Source organism: Lynx canadensis, chromosome B1 (genome assembly GCF_007474595.2).
Source record: "Lynx canadensis isolate LIC74 chromosome B1, mLynCan4.pri.v2, whole genome shotgun sequence".
In the NCBI taxonomy this organism is placed as follows: Eukaryota; Metazoa; Chordata; class Mammalia; order Carnivora; family Felidae; genus Lynx; species Lynx canadensis.
Window position 1 is genome coordinate 101,815,331 of NC_044306.2, and position 18,772 is coordinate 101,834,102.

Genomic DNA, 18,772 nt, shown 5'->3' on the forward strand with positions numbered 1-18,772 from the left:
ATGTGTGGTCAGACCTAATGTTGCTAACACATAAAAGTGTACAAAGGCTATACATATGCCTTGCATGACATTTTCTAGCCCAGATATGTCCAAATAGTTGGATTATAATTTCAAACCATTTCCTATGATCTTCTTTGATGGTTGGTTGACAATAAAAATTTTTGCATATATGGAAAGAAAAAAAAACCCTCCCCTACCAAGACTGGCAAAAGAGATGCTCCAAATCTCTGAAATAGAAGCAAAGAGAGGAGGCCCCTTTCTGTCAGAAAGCTGAGCAAACTTACATAAGCAACTTTCCTAAGCACCTTCAACTCTGTGTCCTAAGATACAGACTAGAAAAGGAAGTTCCCACATGGTGAAAAATAACCAATGCTAGCCAGAGTGCCAAGATATTGGGGAAAGAAAATTACTATTGATATTCTGGCTTGAGGCAACAGGTATGAGAAGAAAGCCCTGACAAAGAGTAAAAGGGACATTAGAAAATAATTCTCACAGCACAGTCTTAATGGTCAATATTTAGCAAAAGAACAAAGGATGTTACCTTATAATCAAAGCTTCTAATGGATGCTGAATGTGCTACATGTAACAACTGACCATATGAATGTTAGTGGCATAGAACCAACTTGGGAACCAGGCCTGAAAGATACCATAAGAGAATTCTGGGGAGGGGTGCCTAGGTGGCTCAGTCGGTTGAGCGTCCGACTTCAGCTCAGGCCATGATCTCACGGTTTGCGAGTTCGAGCCCCGCATCTGTGCTCTGTGCTGTCAGCTCGGAGCCTGAAGCCTGCTTCGGATTCTGTGCCTCCTTCTCTCTCTGCCCCTCCCCTGCTCTGTCTCTCAAAAATAAATAAATGTAAAAAAAAAAAAAAATTAAGACAATTCTGGGGAATAAGTTTTCCAGAGAAATGAAACATGTATCTTAGGCATATGATGAGTTCTGTGAGACAGGTAAAACAAGTCTCAGGAACTAATAAGAAGGAAACCTATGTGGTAGACCATTGAGCAAAAATTATCCTAGGGTAAAATTTGTCTATTTTTTTTTTTTTTATAACTTCTGACAAGTATGGGGGTTCATGTGTTACAGGTATCAACAAGAGAGTCAGGCTCCTACAGGAAGAGGTTTTAATATCAAATATACATTCACTTATTTATTTATTCACTCATTCACTCTGATATATTCATTCCACTTACAAGCTTGTTATGTTTGGAGTGTCTGCCCAGGCTCTAGGAATATAGGTAGGTACATAGAATGAGGTATGAAGAATAAACAAGATTGACATGGTCTCTACATAGATGAGCTCACTGTCTGGATGAAGAGGCAGACATTAAACAAATACATTAATAATCATTTAAAGACTAAACAAGCAAAACAAACAAAATATATAGGATGCTACAATACATGTAACAGGCCTGGAAGGTCCTAGATAGTCAAATATAGCTTTCTAGAAGACCTGGTTATTTAAGCAAGAACATGAAAAACAAGTAAGAGAATGAATAAGGCTGTACCATTTGGAGCCTCTAATACTGGCTTTTAGTCCACTTTGGGGAAGGAAGGAAGAGATATACATAATAATGGCAGAATCATACTGATGGACCAGAGTTTTCCTCTAGATTCTAATCTGATAAAAGAGATCCATTTTAGCTTCCCTAATCTGTGACTTGACCAGTTACTATTCTCCTTCCTGGCCTCCTTTCTTTGCTGTCTCTAGGAAAATCTGAAGTTGTGTACATTAGACATCTTGACACTACTGAAAAAGCAAAGAAGTATAATAATTAAACATGGATAAGAAAAGCCACTGAGAACAAATTCTGCATGTTAGCAGCACATCCACCTAAAATCTAGCTAAGTACTCATGAGGCGCTGAGGGATATTTAAATCAGATAATTAAAGGTTCAAAGTTAATAGTTTATCCTTGTTAAGCTGGGATGAGAATGGCATTTCACCTCAGTGGTGTTCCTCCCCAAAACCCATATCCTAGCCTAACCATAGTAAAAACATCAGTCAAACTCAAATTGAGGGACATTTTTCAAAAGACCTGACAATATACTCAAAACTGTCAAGGCCATCAAAAACAAGCTAAGAATAAACACTGCTACAGCCCAAGGAAGCCCAGGAGACATGATAACCTGGATGGAATCCTGAAATAGACAAAAGCCATTAGGAAAAAAACTAATGAAATCCAAATAAAGCATGGAAGAAGTTATAAGTGTTCAAAAAGGTTCAATTCAGAAGGCCGGGGTTGCTCATTCTAAAGAAACTCCAGCCAATGACAGCCTTCTGGGAGATAATCTCTGGGCCTTTTAAATATCGTCCCTGATAAGAATGTTTTTGTATGTGAGGCCTTAGGCTATGCTGTACCTATTTGACCAGATAAGTTCACCCTGACAATGTGATTTAAGAACATCTTAAATTTTTGGCCTGAAAAAAGCTGGAATTTAAGTAGCTAAGGTCAGATGTGGAGTTGCTATATATACAGTACATGGCTGACCTCCAGTAAAACCCTAGACACCAAAACCCATATGATTCTCCTTGGTCAATAACACTTTACATATATTGTCACATTGTTTCAGGTAGAACTAAGTATGTTCCCATGTGATTCCATTGTAAGAGAACACCTAGAAGCTGGTGCCTAATTTCTCTGAATTCACCCTGTGGGCCTTTTTTTCCCTTTGCTGATATTGATCTGTATTCTTTCATTGTAATAAATCATAAGCATGAGTATAATGGCTTTTGACTCCAGTTAGTCCTTCCAGTAAATCAAGCCAAAGAGTGATCTTGGGGCTCCCCAACAAAGACAGACAGATGATTAAATTGTAAGCAGCTTAGACTTCTCTAGAACTCATTCTCACATATTCCCCTCCTATCTCCTAGTACTCATCTATAGCTCTAGACATCAGAAAAAAAAAACCTTTTATCTCAGGCCTTTAAATTTATTTTTTTTTTTAATTTATCTCTGGCTTATAGTGGAATTCTCAGATATCTGCTAATTTTCAGATTAAGTTTAATCAATCTACCATATTTTTCCCACTTCAGCATCATACCCCATTCCATCTTAGAGTACCGGTCTTTCTATTGGGTCAAAACCAGAAGGTTCATTCTTAATACACTTAAAAAAAAAAAAAAAGAAAAACCTACATAAAAAACTACAAAGCATTTCTCTGAAAAGTACATGGAATTCTGACAGCAATTTTAACATGGGACATTGGAATACATCCCACCCTGTTGCTTGGATATAAATCTTTATAAATAAGGGACACTTAAAAAATGCCAAAAAGACACTTTTGTTTCTGGCCAATGAGTAAAAGGTATAAGATTTACGTTTCTGTCTGAAAAAGAAAAAACTAAAGAAAGTGGCAAAATATATGAAGCATCAACATTCAGAACACTGGCCATCAGGCAACAAAGGACAATGCACCTTGAGAGAAAGGAAACCAACTATCTGATTACACACAACCAGTTGCCTGGAAAAGGTTACAGATTACAGCAATGAAGGGAAAACACAGGCAGAACCTGCTGTCTCCAGAGATGAAAAGATAAAGCTAGAAGTATGGGAAAGCCAAAGAGGCTAGGTACCACAGAGCAGAGGATTACAGACAAAAGAAGTCCACAGGGAGAGAACACCTGAAATCTGATGAGGGTTTCCTTTATATGTACTGTTATCTGTGTATATGTGAGAAAAACAAAATAAGGCTGGAGGAGGGATGGTGGTGGAAAGAGGTCAGAGACCCAAATGAATTAGAGGGAATAGTGCCTGCCCTCAACAGGGATGTTGTGATTCACAGGGCTTTAGGTAGAGTATTGATAAATGATCCTACCTCAGTAGTGGGGAAAAATTATCCCTAGACACAATACTGCCCTGGTCTCACCTAAGGAAATTTAAAGGCAAGAACCCCCACCTCAATAATCAAACTATTTCCAAGTAATTTAACCACACCCAGAACAAGCTTTAGGAGTATTTTTATAAATATAAAAATAATCCAGCTGCCAACAAAGTAAAATTCAAAATTTCTGGAATCTAATCAAAAAGTACAAGCATGCAAAGAAAATACAGCCCATAAGAAGAAGAAAGAGCAATAAGTTGAAGCTGATTGAGAAATTATAGTTGATAGAATAAAGACATTAAAATAGTTGTTCTAAATGCATTCCATATGGGGGCGCCTGGGTGGCGCAGTCGGTTAAGCGTTCGACTTCAGCCAGGTCACGATCTCGCGGTCCGTGAGTTCGAGCCCCGCGTCGGGCTCTGGGCTGATGGCTCAGAGCCTGGAGCCCGTTTCCGATTCTGTGTCTCCCTCTCTCTCTGCCCCTCCCCCGTTCATGCGCTGTCTCTCTCTGTCCCAAAAATAAATAAACGTTGAAAAATTAAAAAAAAAAAAAATAATAAAAAAAAAATAAATGCATTCCATATGTTCAAAGAAAGGAAACACTAAAAACACTAAGTAGAGAAGAAGAAAATATAAAAAGGATAAAAATCAAATTTCTAGAGAAGAAAGCTAATTTAATGTCTATAATTTTAAAAATGCAATGGATAGCGCTTATAGCAGATTAGAAATTCCAGGGGGGTAAAATAAGTTAGTAGAATGGTAAGCAAAACAACAGAAAGTAACTAAAATAAAGCAAAGAGAAAAAGAAAAGAAAAAAATGGACTTAGCATTACTGAGCTTTGGGACAATCTCAAGCAGACAAATGTACATGTATATTTTGAGTCCCCAGTGAGATAGGCAAGAAACAAACTAAATATTTAAAGAAATAATGGCCAATTTTTTTTCAAATTTGATTAAAACTATAAACCCATACATACAAGACCATCAATGAACCAGCACATGAAACATGAAGAAAGCTACAAAGGCACATCATAATTAAATTGCTTAAAACCAATGCTAAAGAGAAAATATTAAAAGCAACCAGAGAATAAAATATATATTACATATGGAAAACAAAGAAAATGGAGACAGCAAATTTCTTTTCAAAAATATTGCAAGAAAAAAGAGTGGAGGAAAAACAGTAAAGAATTTGGGGGGAGGGAGGATACTATCAACCCAAATTTTTTATCCAGTGAAAACCTGAAAATATCTTTGTAAAACAAACAAAAAAAAACCCTTTTTTCAGACATAAGAAAACTGGAATAATTCATGACCAACACACCTGCATTACAGGAAATGTTAAATAAGCCTTTTAGGAAGAAGGAAAATGATACCAGATGGAAATCTGAATCTATACAAAAGACAAAAGAAGATGAAATGATAACTACATTGAACAAATATAAAGATTTTTTTTCTTTTAAATCTCTTCAAAAGAAAATACCATTTAGAACAAAATGATGACAATATACTGTGGGGTTTACAAAATATGTGAAAGTAAAATGTATGACAACGGCACAAAGGCCAGAAGGGGAGCGATGGAAGTAAACTGTTTTAAGGTTCTTATTATACTATACATATGATATATTATCACTTGAAGGTAGACTGTGATAAGTTAAAGATGTCTCAAGGGAAATGTAAAAATATTATGAACTAAATGGAAATAAAATACAACATATCAAATATGTGGGATGCATTTAAAGCAACTGAAAGCTTATATTAGAAAAGAAAACCTAAAATTATTAACCACAATTCCCATCTTAAGAAAAAAAGAAGAGCAAATTAAGCCTCATGCTAAGAAAAGGAAGGAAATAAAGATGAGAGTAGAAATAAGTGAAATCAAAACCAGAAAAACAATAAAACACAACACTGACAATTTGAAAAGATCAGTAAAATTGATAGACCTTCAGTCAGACTAACCATGGGGGGGGGGGGAAGACACAAATTACCAATATGAGATATAAAAGACAGGACATCACTACTCATTTGGTAGACAGTAAAATGATAACAAGAGAAAACTATGAATGACTAACTCCATCAATCCAACAAAGCGAAATGGACCAATTCCTTAAAAGATACAAACTACCAAAACTAACTCAAGAAAAAAACAAAAAACTTGAATAGTCTGTATTTATTGAAAAATTAAATTGTACTTAAGTCTTCCAAGTAATTAAAATTCTAGACCCAGATGGTTTCAGTGCAATACATTTAAGGAATTAATACTAATTTTATACAATTTCTTCCAACACATAAATGATGAGAGACCATGTTCCAATTCATTCCATAATACCAGCATTTCCCTAATACCAAAACCAGACAAAAAACTTCATTAAAAAAAAAAACTACAGACAAATCTCTCTCATGAACATATATAAAAAGGGTGCTATGTCACAATTCCACTTGAGTGGAATTCATCCAGAAATACAAGATGGATTCAACACTGAAAATCAATGTAATTCACTGTATTGACAAACAAAAAAACAAATTATGATCATTTCTACGATGCCGAAAATGCATTTAACAGAACTCAACAACCATTTTGGATTAAAAAAAAAAAAAAAATTCTCTCTTCAAACTAGGAATAGGAGTAGAAAGGAACTTCACCTAATAAAGAACTTCCAAAAAAAAAAAAAAAAAAACTACCATCATACTTGATGGTGAGGGAGGGAATAAAGAGTTGTTTAATATAGGTATAGAGTTTCAGTTTGGGAAAAAGAAAAATTTCTGGAGATCTGGAGATGGATGGTGGTAATAACTGCACAGCAATGTAAGCATACTTAATGAGGCCAAATTATACATTTAAAAATAGTTAAAATGGCAAATTTTATGCTATGTATATTTTACCATAGGTTAAAAAAAAAAACACTTTTCTCATATATGGTCCTCCTGACTGCAAGCTATAATTGTAGTTTCTGTAATGCTACCATCACACACAAAAGAGCAGGGTTAACCCTACCTGGGGGGGGCGGGGGGGGGGAGTTAGTCAAAGACCTAAATGTAAGAACTAAAACTATAAACTCTTAAAATATAAGGTAAATCTTCACAACCTTGGATTTGGCCATGGTTTCTCAAATGTGGTACCAGAAGTACACACAAGAAAAGAAAAAACAGATGCACTGGACTTCACCAAAATTAAAAACTTGTGCTTCCAAGGTCACTATTAAGAAAATGAAAGAGGCAGCCCACTGAATAAGATAAACTATTACAAATCATACATATCTGATATCAGATAATCATATATCTAATAAAGGACTTGTATCCAGAATACATAAGAATTCTTACTACTCAATAATAAAAAGACAAATAAATAACCCAATTAAAAAGGGGCAAAGGATCTGAATAGATATTTCTCCAAAGAAGATACACACAATGGCCAATAAGCAAATGAAAAGATGCTTGTATCATTAGTCACTAAAGAAATGCAAATAAAATATCACAATGAGATATCATTTCACACCCACTAGGATAGCTATAACCAAAAAGATAGTAAGTTTTAATGAGGTTATGTAGAAACAGGAACTCTCCATACACTGCCGGTGGGGATGTAAAATGGTAGTCACTTTGGAAAACTGTTAGTTCCTCAAAAGGTTAAACACAGAATTACCAACGACCTAGCAATTCTACTAGATATAGACCCAAAAGAATTAAAACAGATGCCCAAACAAAAACTTATATATAAATGTTCAAATTCAACTTTATTTATGACAGTCAAAAGATAGAAGCAATCCCAATGTCTATCAACTAATGAAAAGATAAATCATAACGTGCAGTATCCATACAATAGAATATTACTTAGCAATAAAAAGGAATGAAGTACTGATACATGATGCATGGATAAACCTTGAAAATTTTATGCTTAGTGAAAGAAGCCAGTCACAAAGAATCAAGTATCTTATAATTCCATTTATATGAAATGTCTAGATTAGGCAAATCTATAGGGATATAAAATAGATAAATGTTTGCCTCAGGCCGGTGAGGATGGGCAGGTTGGGAGATGATGGGTAAAGAGTACAGCGTTTCTTTTGGGGGATGATAAAAGGATGTTCTAAAGTTGACTACAGTAATGGCTGTACAACTCTTTAAATATACTTGACCACCAAAATATGCCCTTTAAATGACTGAATTGACTGACATGTGAATTGTACCTCAATGAAGCTGTTACCAAAATATGAATATATACTTATATAGAAGGGCAAAAGAACTATTTCTGAGAAATAAGAACATTTGTGAACCAAAATTCTTCACAAAATATTCAGTCATTTAATAAACTCTTATTATTTGGTTGTTACCATTTGCCAAGCAATGGAGATACAAAGATGAACAAGACAAAAGGTCCACAGGGATATATACATATTTTGTGTATTAGGTGTATTATATCCACAAGCCATATATGTGTATTTTGTGGGTGTGTGTTAGGGATCACACTGCAAGATCTTTGGTAACTGAGAGGTCAGAAGACAATTTTCCAGGCAGAGAAGACCACACATGCAAAAACAGGAGTGGTTCAACAAGAGGAGAGCATAATGTTAGAAAAAAGTTAAGGAGGCACAAGCCAGGTTACAAATACCAAACTAAAGAGCTTAGACTTCATTCTAAAGATGATCAACTGGTAGTCATGCTGATGGCTTTTAAGCCAGATCAGTAATTTCTTTTGGATAAATTACTCAATGAAGAGATGGGAAGGACTAAAGGGCATGATCAGATGGTATATAATTACTCCATATCTGTACAAGGTGAAATAAAGAAGTATAGTACCACAGAAGAACCACACTAACTACCAATGAGTTCCTTTACACTAAATGAAAATCTGTGTTTTTAGCAAACACTCATCAAGTATTTCTTATTGACCAACTATAACATACAAGTATAGCATATATCTCTATGATTACCTCAACATTATTTATAAATTCAAAAGAAGACATGCATCAGAAAACAGCAAATTAAGAGCTTTCCTTCTATAATCTGACAGGAAAAGTCTTTCATTTCACCAAAGTTAACCAGAATCAGAGCTGAGAGCAGAAACTGCTCTCTCATGTCTCCTACAGACTAATTTTTCTATCTCTCTCATGTCTCCTACAGACTATAAGCCTGAGAAAAGTAAGGTATAAAAAGAAAAGTGGAATGAAAGAGTTAAACTTCTAAAATATTTAATACACTTAAAACTACAATCTTGATTTTGGCACAGAGTATTTCCTGGTTAAAAGTAATCTACTTTCCCAAATGTGCTTTCCTGTTCAATTGTTATTACTTAAAACTATAAAAATGCACAAGAGAAGTTGGCAGGGAAGACTGGGATCTTGGGAGTGATAGAAGACACTCTTCTGTCTAGACAACAAGAGGCAAAATCAAAAGAAACCGAATTCAAAAGACTTGCCAAGAACCAATATGGAATTAATAGAATTTCCACAGGTTGTATATCTATTCCAAAAAAAGCAATCTGTTATTTAGTAAAGCATCCCAGAAACCCTCAATCCTTTGAATCTGTTAAAAATAAAGAACATATAGAATACAGTACTGTTTTTAAAGAACAGAAACTCAAATTCTTTCTAATTATCCTGAGGGTACATGAAGAATGAAATGTAATTATGGTCAATTAAACTATTTAACTCTCTGCACAGGAAAAGTAATGCTAATGAGCTCATCTTGTGAAATTCAACTGCCTTGTCACATTCTGATGTTCTATTCTCATCTGAAAAGATGCCAAATGAAAATACACCAGTCAATTTTGAATATGTAATTAGTGAAACAGTCTTTTGATTATTCATATAATTAAGTTTGCTACTATTTAAAATGGGAGTAAATGAGGTATGTTTATTTAACTAATGACATTTGGTATACACTCAATTTGACTGCTGACTACCTATAAATTTAATCTGGATCCAAGCTTACAAAGAGGTTTGAGGCAATACACTTAGTCTTAAGGCTCTAGTTACAATTCGCTTTTAAAAAGTGGGTTCAAATGAAAGTAGAGGCCTCTCTTTTTATTGACTTTTAACTTATTCTGAACCAAATGTCCAAATTCTGAAAACTGCAATCCAAAAGCAGTACCAAAAGCATAAAGATGGATTATTTCCAAATAATGAAACAACCTAAAACTACCTAAAATGAAATAGGGAAACCCTGGGGGTGGGGATGATTTAAGATATATAAATGAATTAAACTTGATGGTAATCAATTTGTATATATTTGGTTAAGAATGCCATTTACCAGTGATCCAGTGATAATTGCTATGGTATATATAAAATGGCTTATTGTAAATACAATATGTAAATACAACTATTGAAAGCATTTTTTTTTTTTTTTGCTTATCTTAATAAAATAAGATTTCTAATACATCAAGAAAGCAACATGTTTTGGTAGAAAATATAAAGGACTATTCTGTATCCTTCCAGAACAGACAACTTAGCACTATTACAGGCATATTTACTCCAAAATTGTTAAATTCACTGAATAAACAGTAAGGGTTAAAATTCGCTAAAGAAACCATTTGTTTTATAAAATACGAAGAATCTGAAGAATGTTACATGAAGGTAAACAAAAACATTAAGCTTTAATACAGAAGAAAGATGCAATACTCTTTAAATATATGTGAAATTGACCATCTGTTTTGTTTTGTTTTTCCAAGAGAATTATATTTGTTCACTTATCCATTCAGCAAATATTGATTGGACATCTATTATGTGTAGGACAAATATAAAGGATAAAAATAAGAACTGCTCTCACAGAATTTAAAATCCCTTAAAAAGCCATCCAGTTTAGACCAATTATCTAAAAATTTAAAATTTTTATAGAAAGAAGAAGATATATAATTGATAGTTTTCATTTTCTTATTTTAAGTCCCTACCCAAAGATTATCCAGTATTATTCCTCAAAATGAAAAATAAATTCTAGTGGCAGGCAAATAAAAAAGGACTAAAGTAAAAATAAAATAAGACTTTATTTAAGCTCTTTATAATTTTAAATTTTTATCACATAATTATAAATTAACACAATCTTTCTGAGGGGAGAAAAAAACAGAGCTTAATGACATTTGCCTTAAACTTTAAAACCACATATTTCCGTCTGATAATTCCACTTCTGGGAAACATAAACGCAAAGGTTTGGACATAAATGTGTATATAACCATATTAGAAAAAAACAGGAAAAATAAACAGATTTTCTTTAGAATGGAAGAAGGATAAAACAATTACAGTTTACCACATAACAATCTATTAAACAGTCATTTAAAAGACGTTTGCTGAAAAATTTTAAAGTAAAATGTTTACCATATAATTTTAAGTGAAAAAAGAAAAATATAAAACTATATATTCTAATATTAGTCATATTAAAATATCTATATGCATAGAAAAACAATCTTTAAAAAATTCTTAAACTATTAGAATTATAACAAAATATTAACAGTTGTTATTTCTGGGTGAAAAACCAAAATTTCAAAATGCACACTGACATAGTCAAAGATTCTAAGGATTCCTGTGGTAAAGAAATACATTTGATTTTAATTACCAATTAATTGTAAAATACATTTGACTTTTAATACACCAGTTGGTTTAATCACCAATTCAGAAAGTCCACAAAAAGGAAACATTACATTTCAGTAAGTAGCTAATACTTGTGGTCTCCTGATTAATAATGCATTAATTACATTGTAATTGGCAATATTCCCACCTTAGGACATTTCTTTTCAACTTAAATATAACTAGGCAAGTGTGATTTAGAAGTCTTAATCTCACACGCTGAAATCTTTTCTCAAAAGATGCTGAATGCTCAATTTACTATTTAAAAAATGTTCACAATTAACTACCTGCTTGAAACAGGTTTTCTATAGCAAAGTAAGTAGTAAACCTTCTGCAGATATAATTTGGAGATATTTTTGTATATGCGATAGTCTGAAAGCAGAAGAGAAAAATTTTAGCAATCCAATTATAGAAATGTTGACTTCTCAGGAAAATTTTTACAATCTGAAGTGAGCATAAAAAGCAATGTAAAAAAGTACTTTGACCAGGGCTAATCACCCTGGAGCTCATGAGTAACATCACAGTACACCATGGCCTTAGGCCAAGTAATAAAGTGCCAAATGGAAAATGGCACAAGTCCATGGATTGTAAATACTGTATCAGAAGAAAATAAAGGGGAAAAAAATCTCTCATTAGAGCAATTAAAAATGCAGTTGTAGTATCAGTTCCTCTGATGAATAAATCAGTTCAGCAATTCCAAAAGTGGACAGCCACTGTTCAAACACATTCTCTATTGGCAGTAATTTTAAATTTAAAAAACTCACTGTATGTTTCTCTAGTTCCTAAACTTTTTTAAACACTTAAGTGTTTTTGGATGGTGTAGCTGGTTTATAACCCTATCACCCGAAATTTTCACATGTGGCATTTGATTGATATGCATTTACTTGACCCATTACATTATGTAACAGTAGCCAACAAAACACAGATAAATACAAGTAAAGATATTCATACCAATGTGCCCAAACTTTAGACCATAAATTCCAAAGAAATGAAAAGCTTCTACTAATCCAACATCAATCATTAATTATTCCATAATTCCATTTGTCAAATTATTCATATTAAATTAGCATGTTCTACTACAGAACTATAGTAGAACCCAAAGTTAAGCTGTAAGTTCATTAGTGAATTTGAAAATGTTTTCGAAAAAACATTTAAAATCACATTAAGTTGCCTAAACTAGAAGCTAGTCCTTAGAGATATTCCTGAGGGCACTGTTTTCCACCTTAATTGACAAAACAATTGTGTTCTATAAGAAGTAAACAAGCATCTTCATCACTTAAGCTTTTGCTAACTACCATAAAGTTTAGTGGCTCAAAAAAAACAGACATTTGATATTTCTGACAATTCTAAGAGTTAACTGGGTGGTTTTTCTGGTTTAGGTAAACTTCAGGAGGGGTGGGATAGTCTAGCATTGTGTCTGTCACATGTCTGACAATTGGCAGGATGGCTGAAAGGAGGGAATCTCAGCTAAGAGGGCTCACTTATGCTCCACATGGTATCTCACCCTCCAGGAAACAAGTACAGATATCATAGCATAACTAATGCAGGGATTCCAAGAGTCACAAGAAAAGGCAAGCCCTAGGTGCTTTCAAGTCTGCTTGCATCATGACTGCTAATATCCTATTAGCCAAAGCAAGTTACATGGCCAAGTACAAATTCAAAGGGTGGAAAACCTGACTCCATCTCTTTTATGGTAGGAGCTACAAAGTTGCAGTGCAAAAAGGGCAAACAGAATGGTGGGAAAAATCTGTAGTCAGTTTATGCAATCTACCACATTGCAAAATGCAGAAAGTATCTGCTCCACATGGTCCATGGCCAAGTAAGTTTCCATAATAGCTCTCTTTCACACTTCTTCATATTTAAAAACCCTGAAAAGTCCTGCAGCAAAGAAATACAACTGATTTCATTTAAACCAGTACTTCCCAAACATATTTGGCCACAAAATACATTTTCCAAGGAACAGTCCCCTTTAAAAGTGAAAACCAAAAGAACAAAACAACAAAAAAAGTGAAAACAAACCCATTGATCTCTCCCCACTATATGGTTCCACACAGTCTATTCCATTGACTTAGTACCTTTTTAGTCTCTCTCAGTTTTTTTGTTTGTTTTAGCTTACAGCAATTATAAACCATTAGTTAATGACCAAGAGAACTGTTAACATACACACAATGGGCAAAAGAGTACAAAACTATGTCTGACTCTGTAATACGGCTCTAAGTTTTAAATAATTGAAACGTGTGAGCTTTTACAAGGGAGTATCTCAGAAGCAATAAGACAAACTCAAAAAGAAAAACTAAAGAGGTGATATTATAGAAGCAAAGGGAAAGAGTAGTCACAAAGTTCCATTCTTCCATCAGTGCTCTCCTAAAGTGTCAGAGGGCAATCTATAAACTTTCCTCAAGCTATACCAAGATATAAACACTCCTTATGATCAAACCAACTTTAACAGCCCATCCCTTACCCCAATACAATGCAGGACACACCATCAATGCTTTGTTTCAATACTCATTTTCTGCAAATATTAATATATTCAAAGAAACATTTCTTTCCTGAATGTTAGGCCTACTTGGGTGATAAGAGAACATAACAGATGATCCCCGCCCCCCCCCCTTAAAAGGTAGCTTCTGATGTCCTTATGGTGATTTGATTGTGAACTGTGCAAAGCATGTCAATAATTGAGAAAATGTAAAAGAACCTGAGGAAACACCAGGCATCATAACTTGAAGATTTTTTTTATTCTAAAATTAGCCTAGTTGACATTTTCTTATAAGACTAAATATGCAATTAGCATACAACCCAACAGTTGCACTCGTGGGCATTGATTTTGGAGAAATAAAAACTTACATTTACACAATACCTGCAGACGAATGTTCATAGCAACTTTATTCATAATTGCCCTAAACTGGAAACAGCTCAGATGTCCTTCAGCAGGTGAATGACTAAGCAAATTACGGTACAGCCACACCATGGAATACGACTCAGCAACAGAAAGAACAAACTACTGTTGCACATAACAACTTGGATGAATCTCCTTGGGATTATGCTAAATGGGAAAAAACTAATAACAAATGGCTGTATAGTGTATAGTTAGATTTATATAACATTTCTAAAATGGCAGAATCTTACAAACAGGTACAGAACAAGGTTAGTATGGTTATGAAAGAGCAAAGCAAGAGATCACTGTGGTGATGGAACTATTCAGTATCTCAATTCCAGTGACAGATACACAAAACTTTGCAAGTAATAAAACTGCACAGAACTAAACACACACACACACAAACACACAAATAAGTACAAGTAACACTAAAAATCTGAATAAGATCAGTGATTATATCAGCATGAATATCCTGCTTGTGATAGTGTACTAATTGTTTGCAAGATGTTACCACGCAGGGGGAAAGTGAGTGAAGAATACACAAGATCTCCCTACAGTATTTCTTACAACTGCACTAAATCTCCAATTACATCCATAAAAATTTCAATTAAAAAAAAATTTTTTTTAAGTTTAGCCTGGGTATATTGTCTCTATGCAGTCTCTGTTTCTTTCAGAGTTAAACAGTGTGGCTAGCATGGGAGTACAAATGACTTACATTTGGTACATCGATTGCTACTTCCCTCATAGCACTGGGCCTGACGTCATTCATCCCTTGTAAGAAATCATTCAGAGTAATCTTCACCAGCCCAGCCATCTTGCTATCAGAGAGATTAGGCTGTTTCTTCAAGACTCTCCGTAAGGCATAGAGACCTGCAAAGAGAAAAGTAATACAAGATTTATCTTCTACCCCATAAATACAGACTGAACCATTACCAATAAAAATAATAATAAACCCAAACTTCACACTTCTAGCATTTCAAATCGTTTGTTTGTGTGTGTATATGAAGGTAGAAGGATAAGGAAGAGGACTGAAAAATGTGGGCGATGAAGGCAAAAATCCAAATAGTTTGGGCAGTAAAAATATGACAAACTGGTATGAAATTTGAAAGAGATATTTTATAAACATGAAATAAAATTTACAAAACAACATCTACAAAAAAAGACCATAAAGATTTATCAGAATAGCCTGGGGAATAACACACCTCTTGCCTCTGCCCTTTTTATTAATACATTCAATCCAGAGTTATAGGTTTTGTAAGGCATTGGCAGAACATCTTAAAGGAAATATTCAGTTGGCAGTCAGAAATGTGGTTTTGGAACTCAAGAAAGAATGAGACTTTAGAGCTGTGTGTGTAGACACAAGATCTCGAATTATATAGGAGAGACCTACAAAGACAGGCTAGAAAGGAACAAGGGATGGAAGAATGAGGGCTGAAGGCTCAATCTTAAGGAAGCCCATCATTTGAAAAGCATAAGAAATAACTGGACCCACAAAAGTATAGCCAACTAATCTTTGACAAAGCAGGAAAGAACATCCAATGGAAAAAAGACAGTCTCCTTTACAAATGGTGCTGGGAGAACTGGACAGCAACGTGCAGAAGGATGAAACTAGACCACTTTCTTACACCATTCACAAAAATAAACTCAAAATGGATAAAGGACCTGAATGTGAGACAGGAAACCATCAAAACCTTAGAGGAGAAAGCAGGAAAAAACCTCTCTGACCTCAGACGCAGCAATTTCTTACTTGACACATCTCCAACAGCAAGGGAATTAAAAGTGAACTACTAGGACCTCATGAAGATAAAAAGCTTCTGCACTGCAAAGGAAACAATCAACAAAACTAAAAGGCAACCAATGGAATGCGAAAAAATATTTGCAAATGACATATCGGACAAAGGGCTAGAATCCAAAATCTATAAAGAGCTCACCAAACTCCACACCCGAAAAACAAATAATCCAGTGAAGAAATGGGCAGAAAACATGAATAGACACTTCTCTAAAGAAGACATCCGGATGGCCAACAGGCACATGAAAAGATGCTCAACATCGCTCCTCATCAGGGAAATACAAATCAAAACCACACTCAGATATCACCTCACGCCAGTCAGAGTGGCCAAAATGAACAAATCAGGAGACTATAGATGCTGGAGAGGATGCAGAGAAACGGGAACCCTCTTGCACTGTTGGTGGGAATGCAAATTGGTGCGGCCACTCTGGAAAACAGTGTGGAGCTTCCTCAAAAAATTAAAAATAGATCTACCCTATGACCCAGCAATAGCACTGCTAGGAATTTATCCAAGGGTTACAGGAGTGCTGATGCATAGGGGCACTTGTACCCCAATGTTTATAGCAGCACTCTCAACAATAGCCAAATTATGGAAAGAGCCTAAATGTCCATCAACTGATGAATGGATAAAGAAATTGTGGTATATATACACAATGGAATACTACGTGGCAATGAGAAAGAATGAAATATGGCCTTTTGTAGCAACGTGGATGGAACTGGAGACTGTGATGCTAAGTGAAATAAGCCATACAGAGAAAGACAGATACCATATGTTTTCACTCTTATGTGGATCCTGAGAAACTTAACAGAAGACCATGGGGGAGGGGAAGGAAAAAAAAAAAAGAGGTTAGAGAGGGAGAGAGCCTAAACATAAGAGACTCTTAAAAACTGAGAATAAACTGAGGGTTGATGGGGGTGGGAGGGAGGGGAGGTTGGGTGAGGAGGGCACCTGTTGGGATGAACACTGGGTGTTGTATGGAAACCAATTTGACAATAAATTTCATATTAAAAAAAAAAGGAAATGATGATTTTAAAAAAGAATTAATAGAAGAGATAGAGGAGTGGAATCAGAATAGTAAAATACTGCAGTAGCCAGGGGCGCCTGGGTGGCTCAGTCGGTTAAGTGGCTGACTTTGGCTCAGGTCATGATCTCACAGCCCGTGAGTTTGAGCCCCGCGTCGGGCTCTGTGCTGACAGCTCAGAGCCTGGAGCCTGTTTCGGATTCTGTGTCTCCCTCTCTCTGACCCTCCCCCGTTCATGCTCTGTCTCTCTCTGTCTCAAAAATAAAAGTAAAAAAAAAAATTAAAAAAAAAATACTGCAGTAGCCAAAAAGATGTTTAACCAAGTCAAATTTAGAAAGATCAAGAATAACTTAAAAGAGATCATGCTGACCTGTAAAGTTACCGATGCAAATTCTTTGTTTTTGCTATTTGCTTGCAGTTTCAACACTAACAGGACTAAATGTTCTAATTCCCCTTCCTTCACAACTAGTTGCCAGATTTAGAGCCCTCTGATCTGTGGCAAAGACCTTTAGGCAGCAAAGTCCCTATCTACCTGCTCTCTGCCAGAGTCTTTAATAAAATGCTACTTTTATGTTCCAGTGAACAATGAAATTCCAATTAGAAGAATTTTAGTCTCAGAGGCCTCTTAGAAATCCAGTCTGAATAACCAAACTTGTCCTGGGACACTAGCTAGTTCCATCATGTTTAATGGTCTTTCGTCTAAAATGCTATGCCTCTGTGAATTTTTTACATAGTTAAAATGATACCATAAATATCATTTTACTTTCTTTCATTTATTTGAACTTTTACAGAGAAACAGAAGCAATGATGCAAGGAAGGCAGACAGAAACTTCCCAAAACAGAGAGCTGGGTATCTTCTGATTAGTAGGAAAAAAGTAAATACCTCAGTGACATTCAAAAAATAGATCTACAGTAATCTTTCCCAGGAAATTATCAGTGTAAGTCTAATATTCATGGAAGACTCTGAGATAGTAAGCTAAATGGGAAAAATAGCTACACAAGAGGAAACTGAAAATATATGTAAAAAAAAAAATTATTATTTTCTAGAGCAAATGTCTTAGGCCATCTTAGGTCTATCTTACAAACACCCACTTGGTTTTTCTGCCTTCCAAAGTCCTGAAGACAAATCTTCACATCTCTCGCATTTCTGCTTATCTTTTGAGCAAAAGCACTAACTGCCTCTGTTCCAGATATATCTTTTCAAGGATGTCTGTACACACGAAGATAGATTATCTCCCTCCAAAGCAAAAGGGAGACATGTTTGCGGTCTATTACAAAAGATTTGGGTTCCCTAAATTCAGGGTTCTCTTTCTATAATGTCTTGTCTGGAAACAGAAGTCACCCAGCCCTCTTCTTTGTGTCACTCGGTAAAAACTGAGGCTCAAGGAACCTGTGCAAATGCTGCTGTTGTGGCTACTTCTGTTGCTATAATATTCTGTCCTCCATGACCCATAAATACCATATCTTCTGCAAGTACTTGGGAAAGCTTGCAAGTAGGGTAAAATCTCAGACCCTTCACAACTCTTGACACAAAAATAAAAGTTTGTGTTAAATTAGGTTGTTTCACTGCCCAACATATATTTTAATTAAATGGTACAATAGCATTAAAAAACTGAACTAAATAAACAATACTGCAGTAATAACGTGCTGTGTTATATTAAACAGCACGTGAGGTGCCCAAAAGAACTTAAGCAATTCCTACAGAATCTTACAT

General features: G+C 34.9%; 1 protein-coding gene across 1 annotated transcript in view; it reads right to left on the reverse strand.

Moving 5' to 3' along the window:
* SPATA5 (spermatogenesis associated 5) overlaps positions 1-18,772 on the reverse strand; it is a 370,207-nt gene that overhangs the window by 304,218 nt on the left and 47,217 nt on the right. The window contains exon 10 of the mRNA XM_030313115.1: positions 14,963-15,117. Coding sequence (XP_030168975.1) covers positions 14,963-15,117 — 155 coding nt within the window. The remainder of the gene's footprint in view (positions 1-14,962; positions 15,118-18,772) is intronic.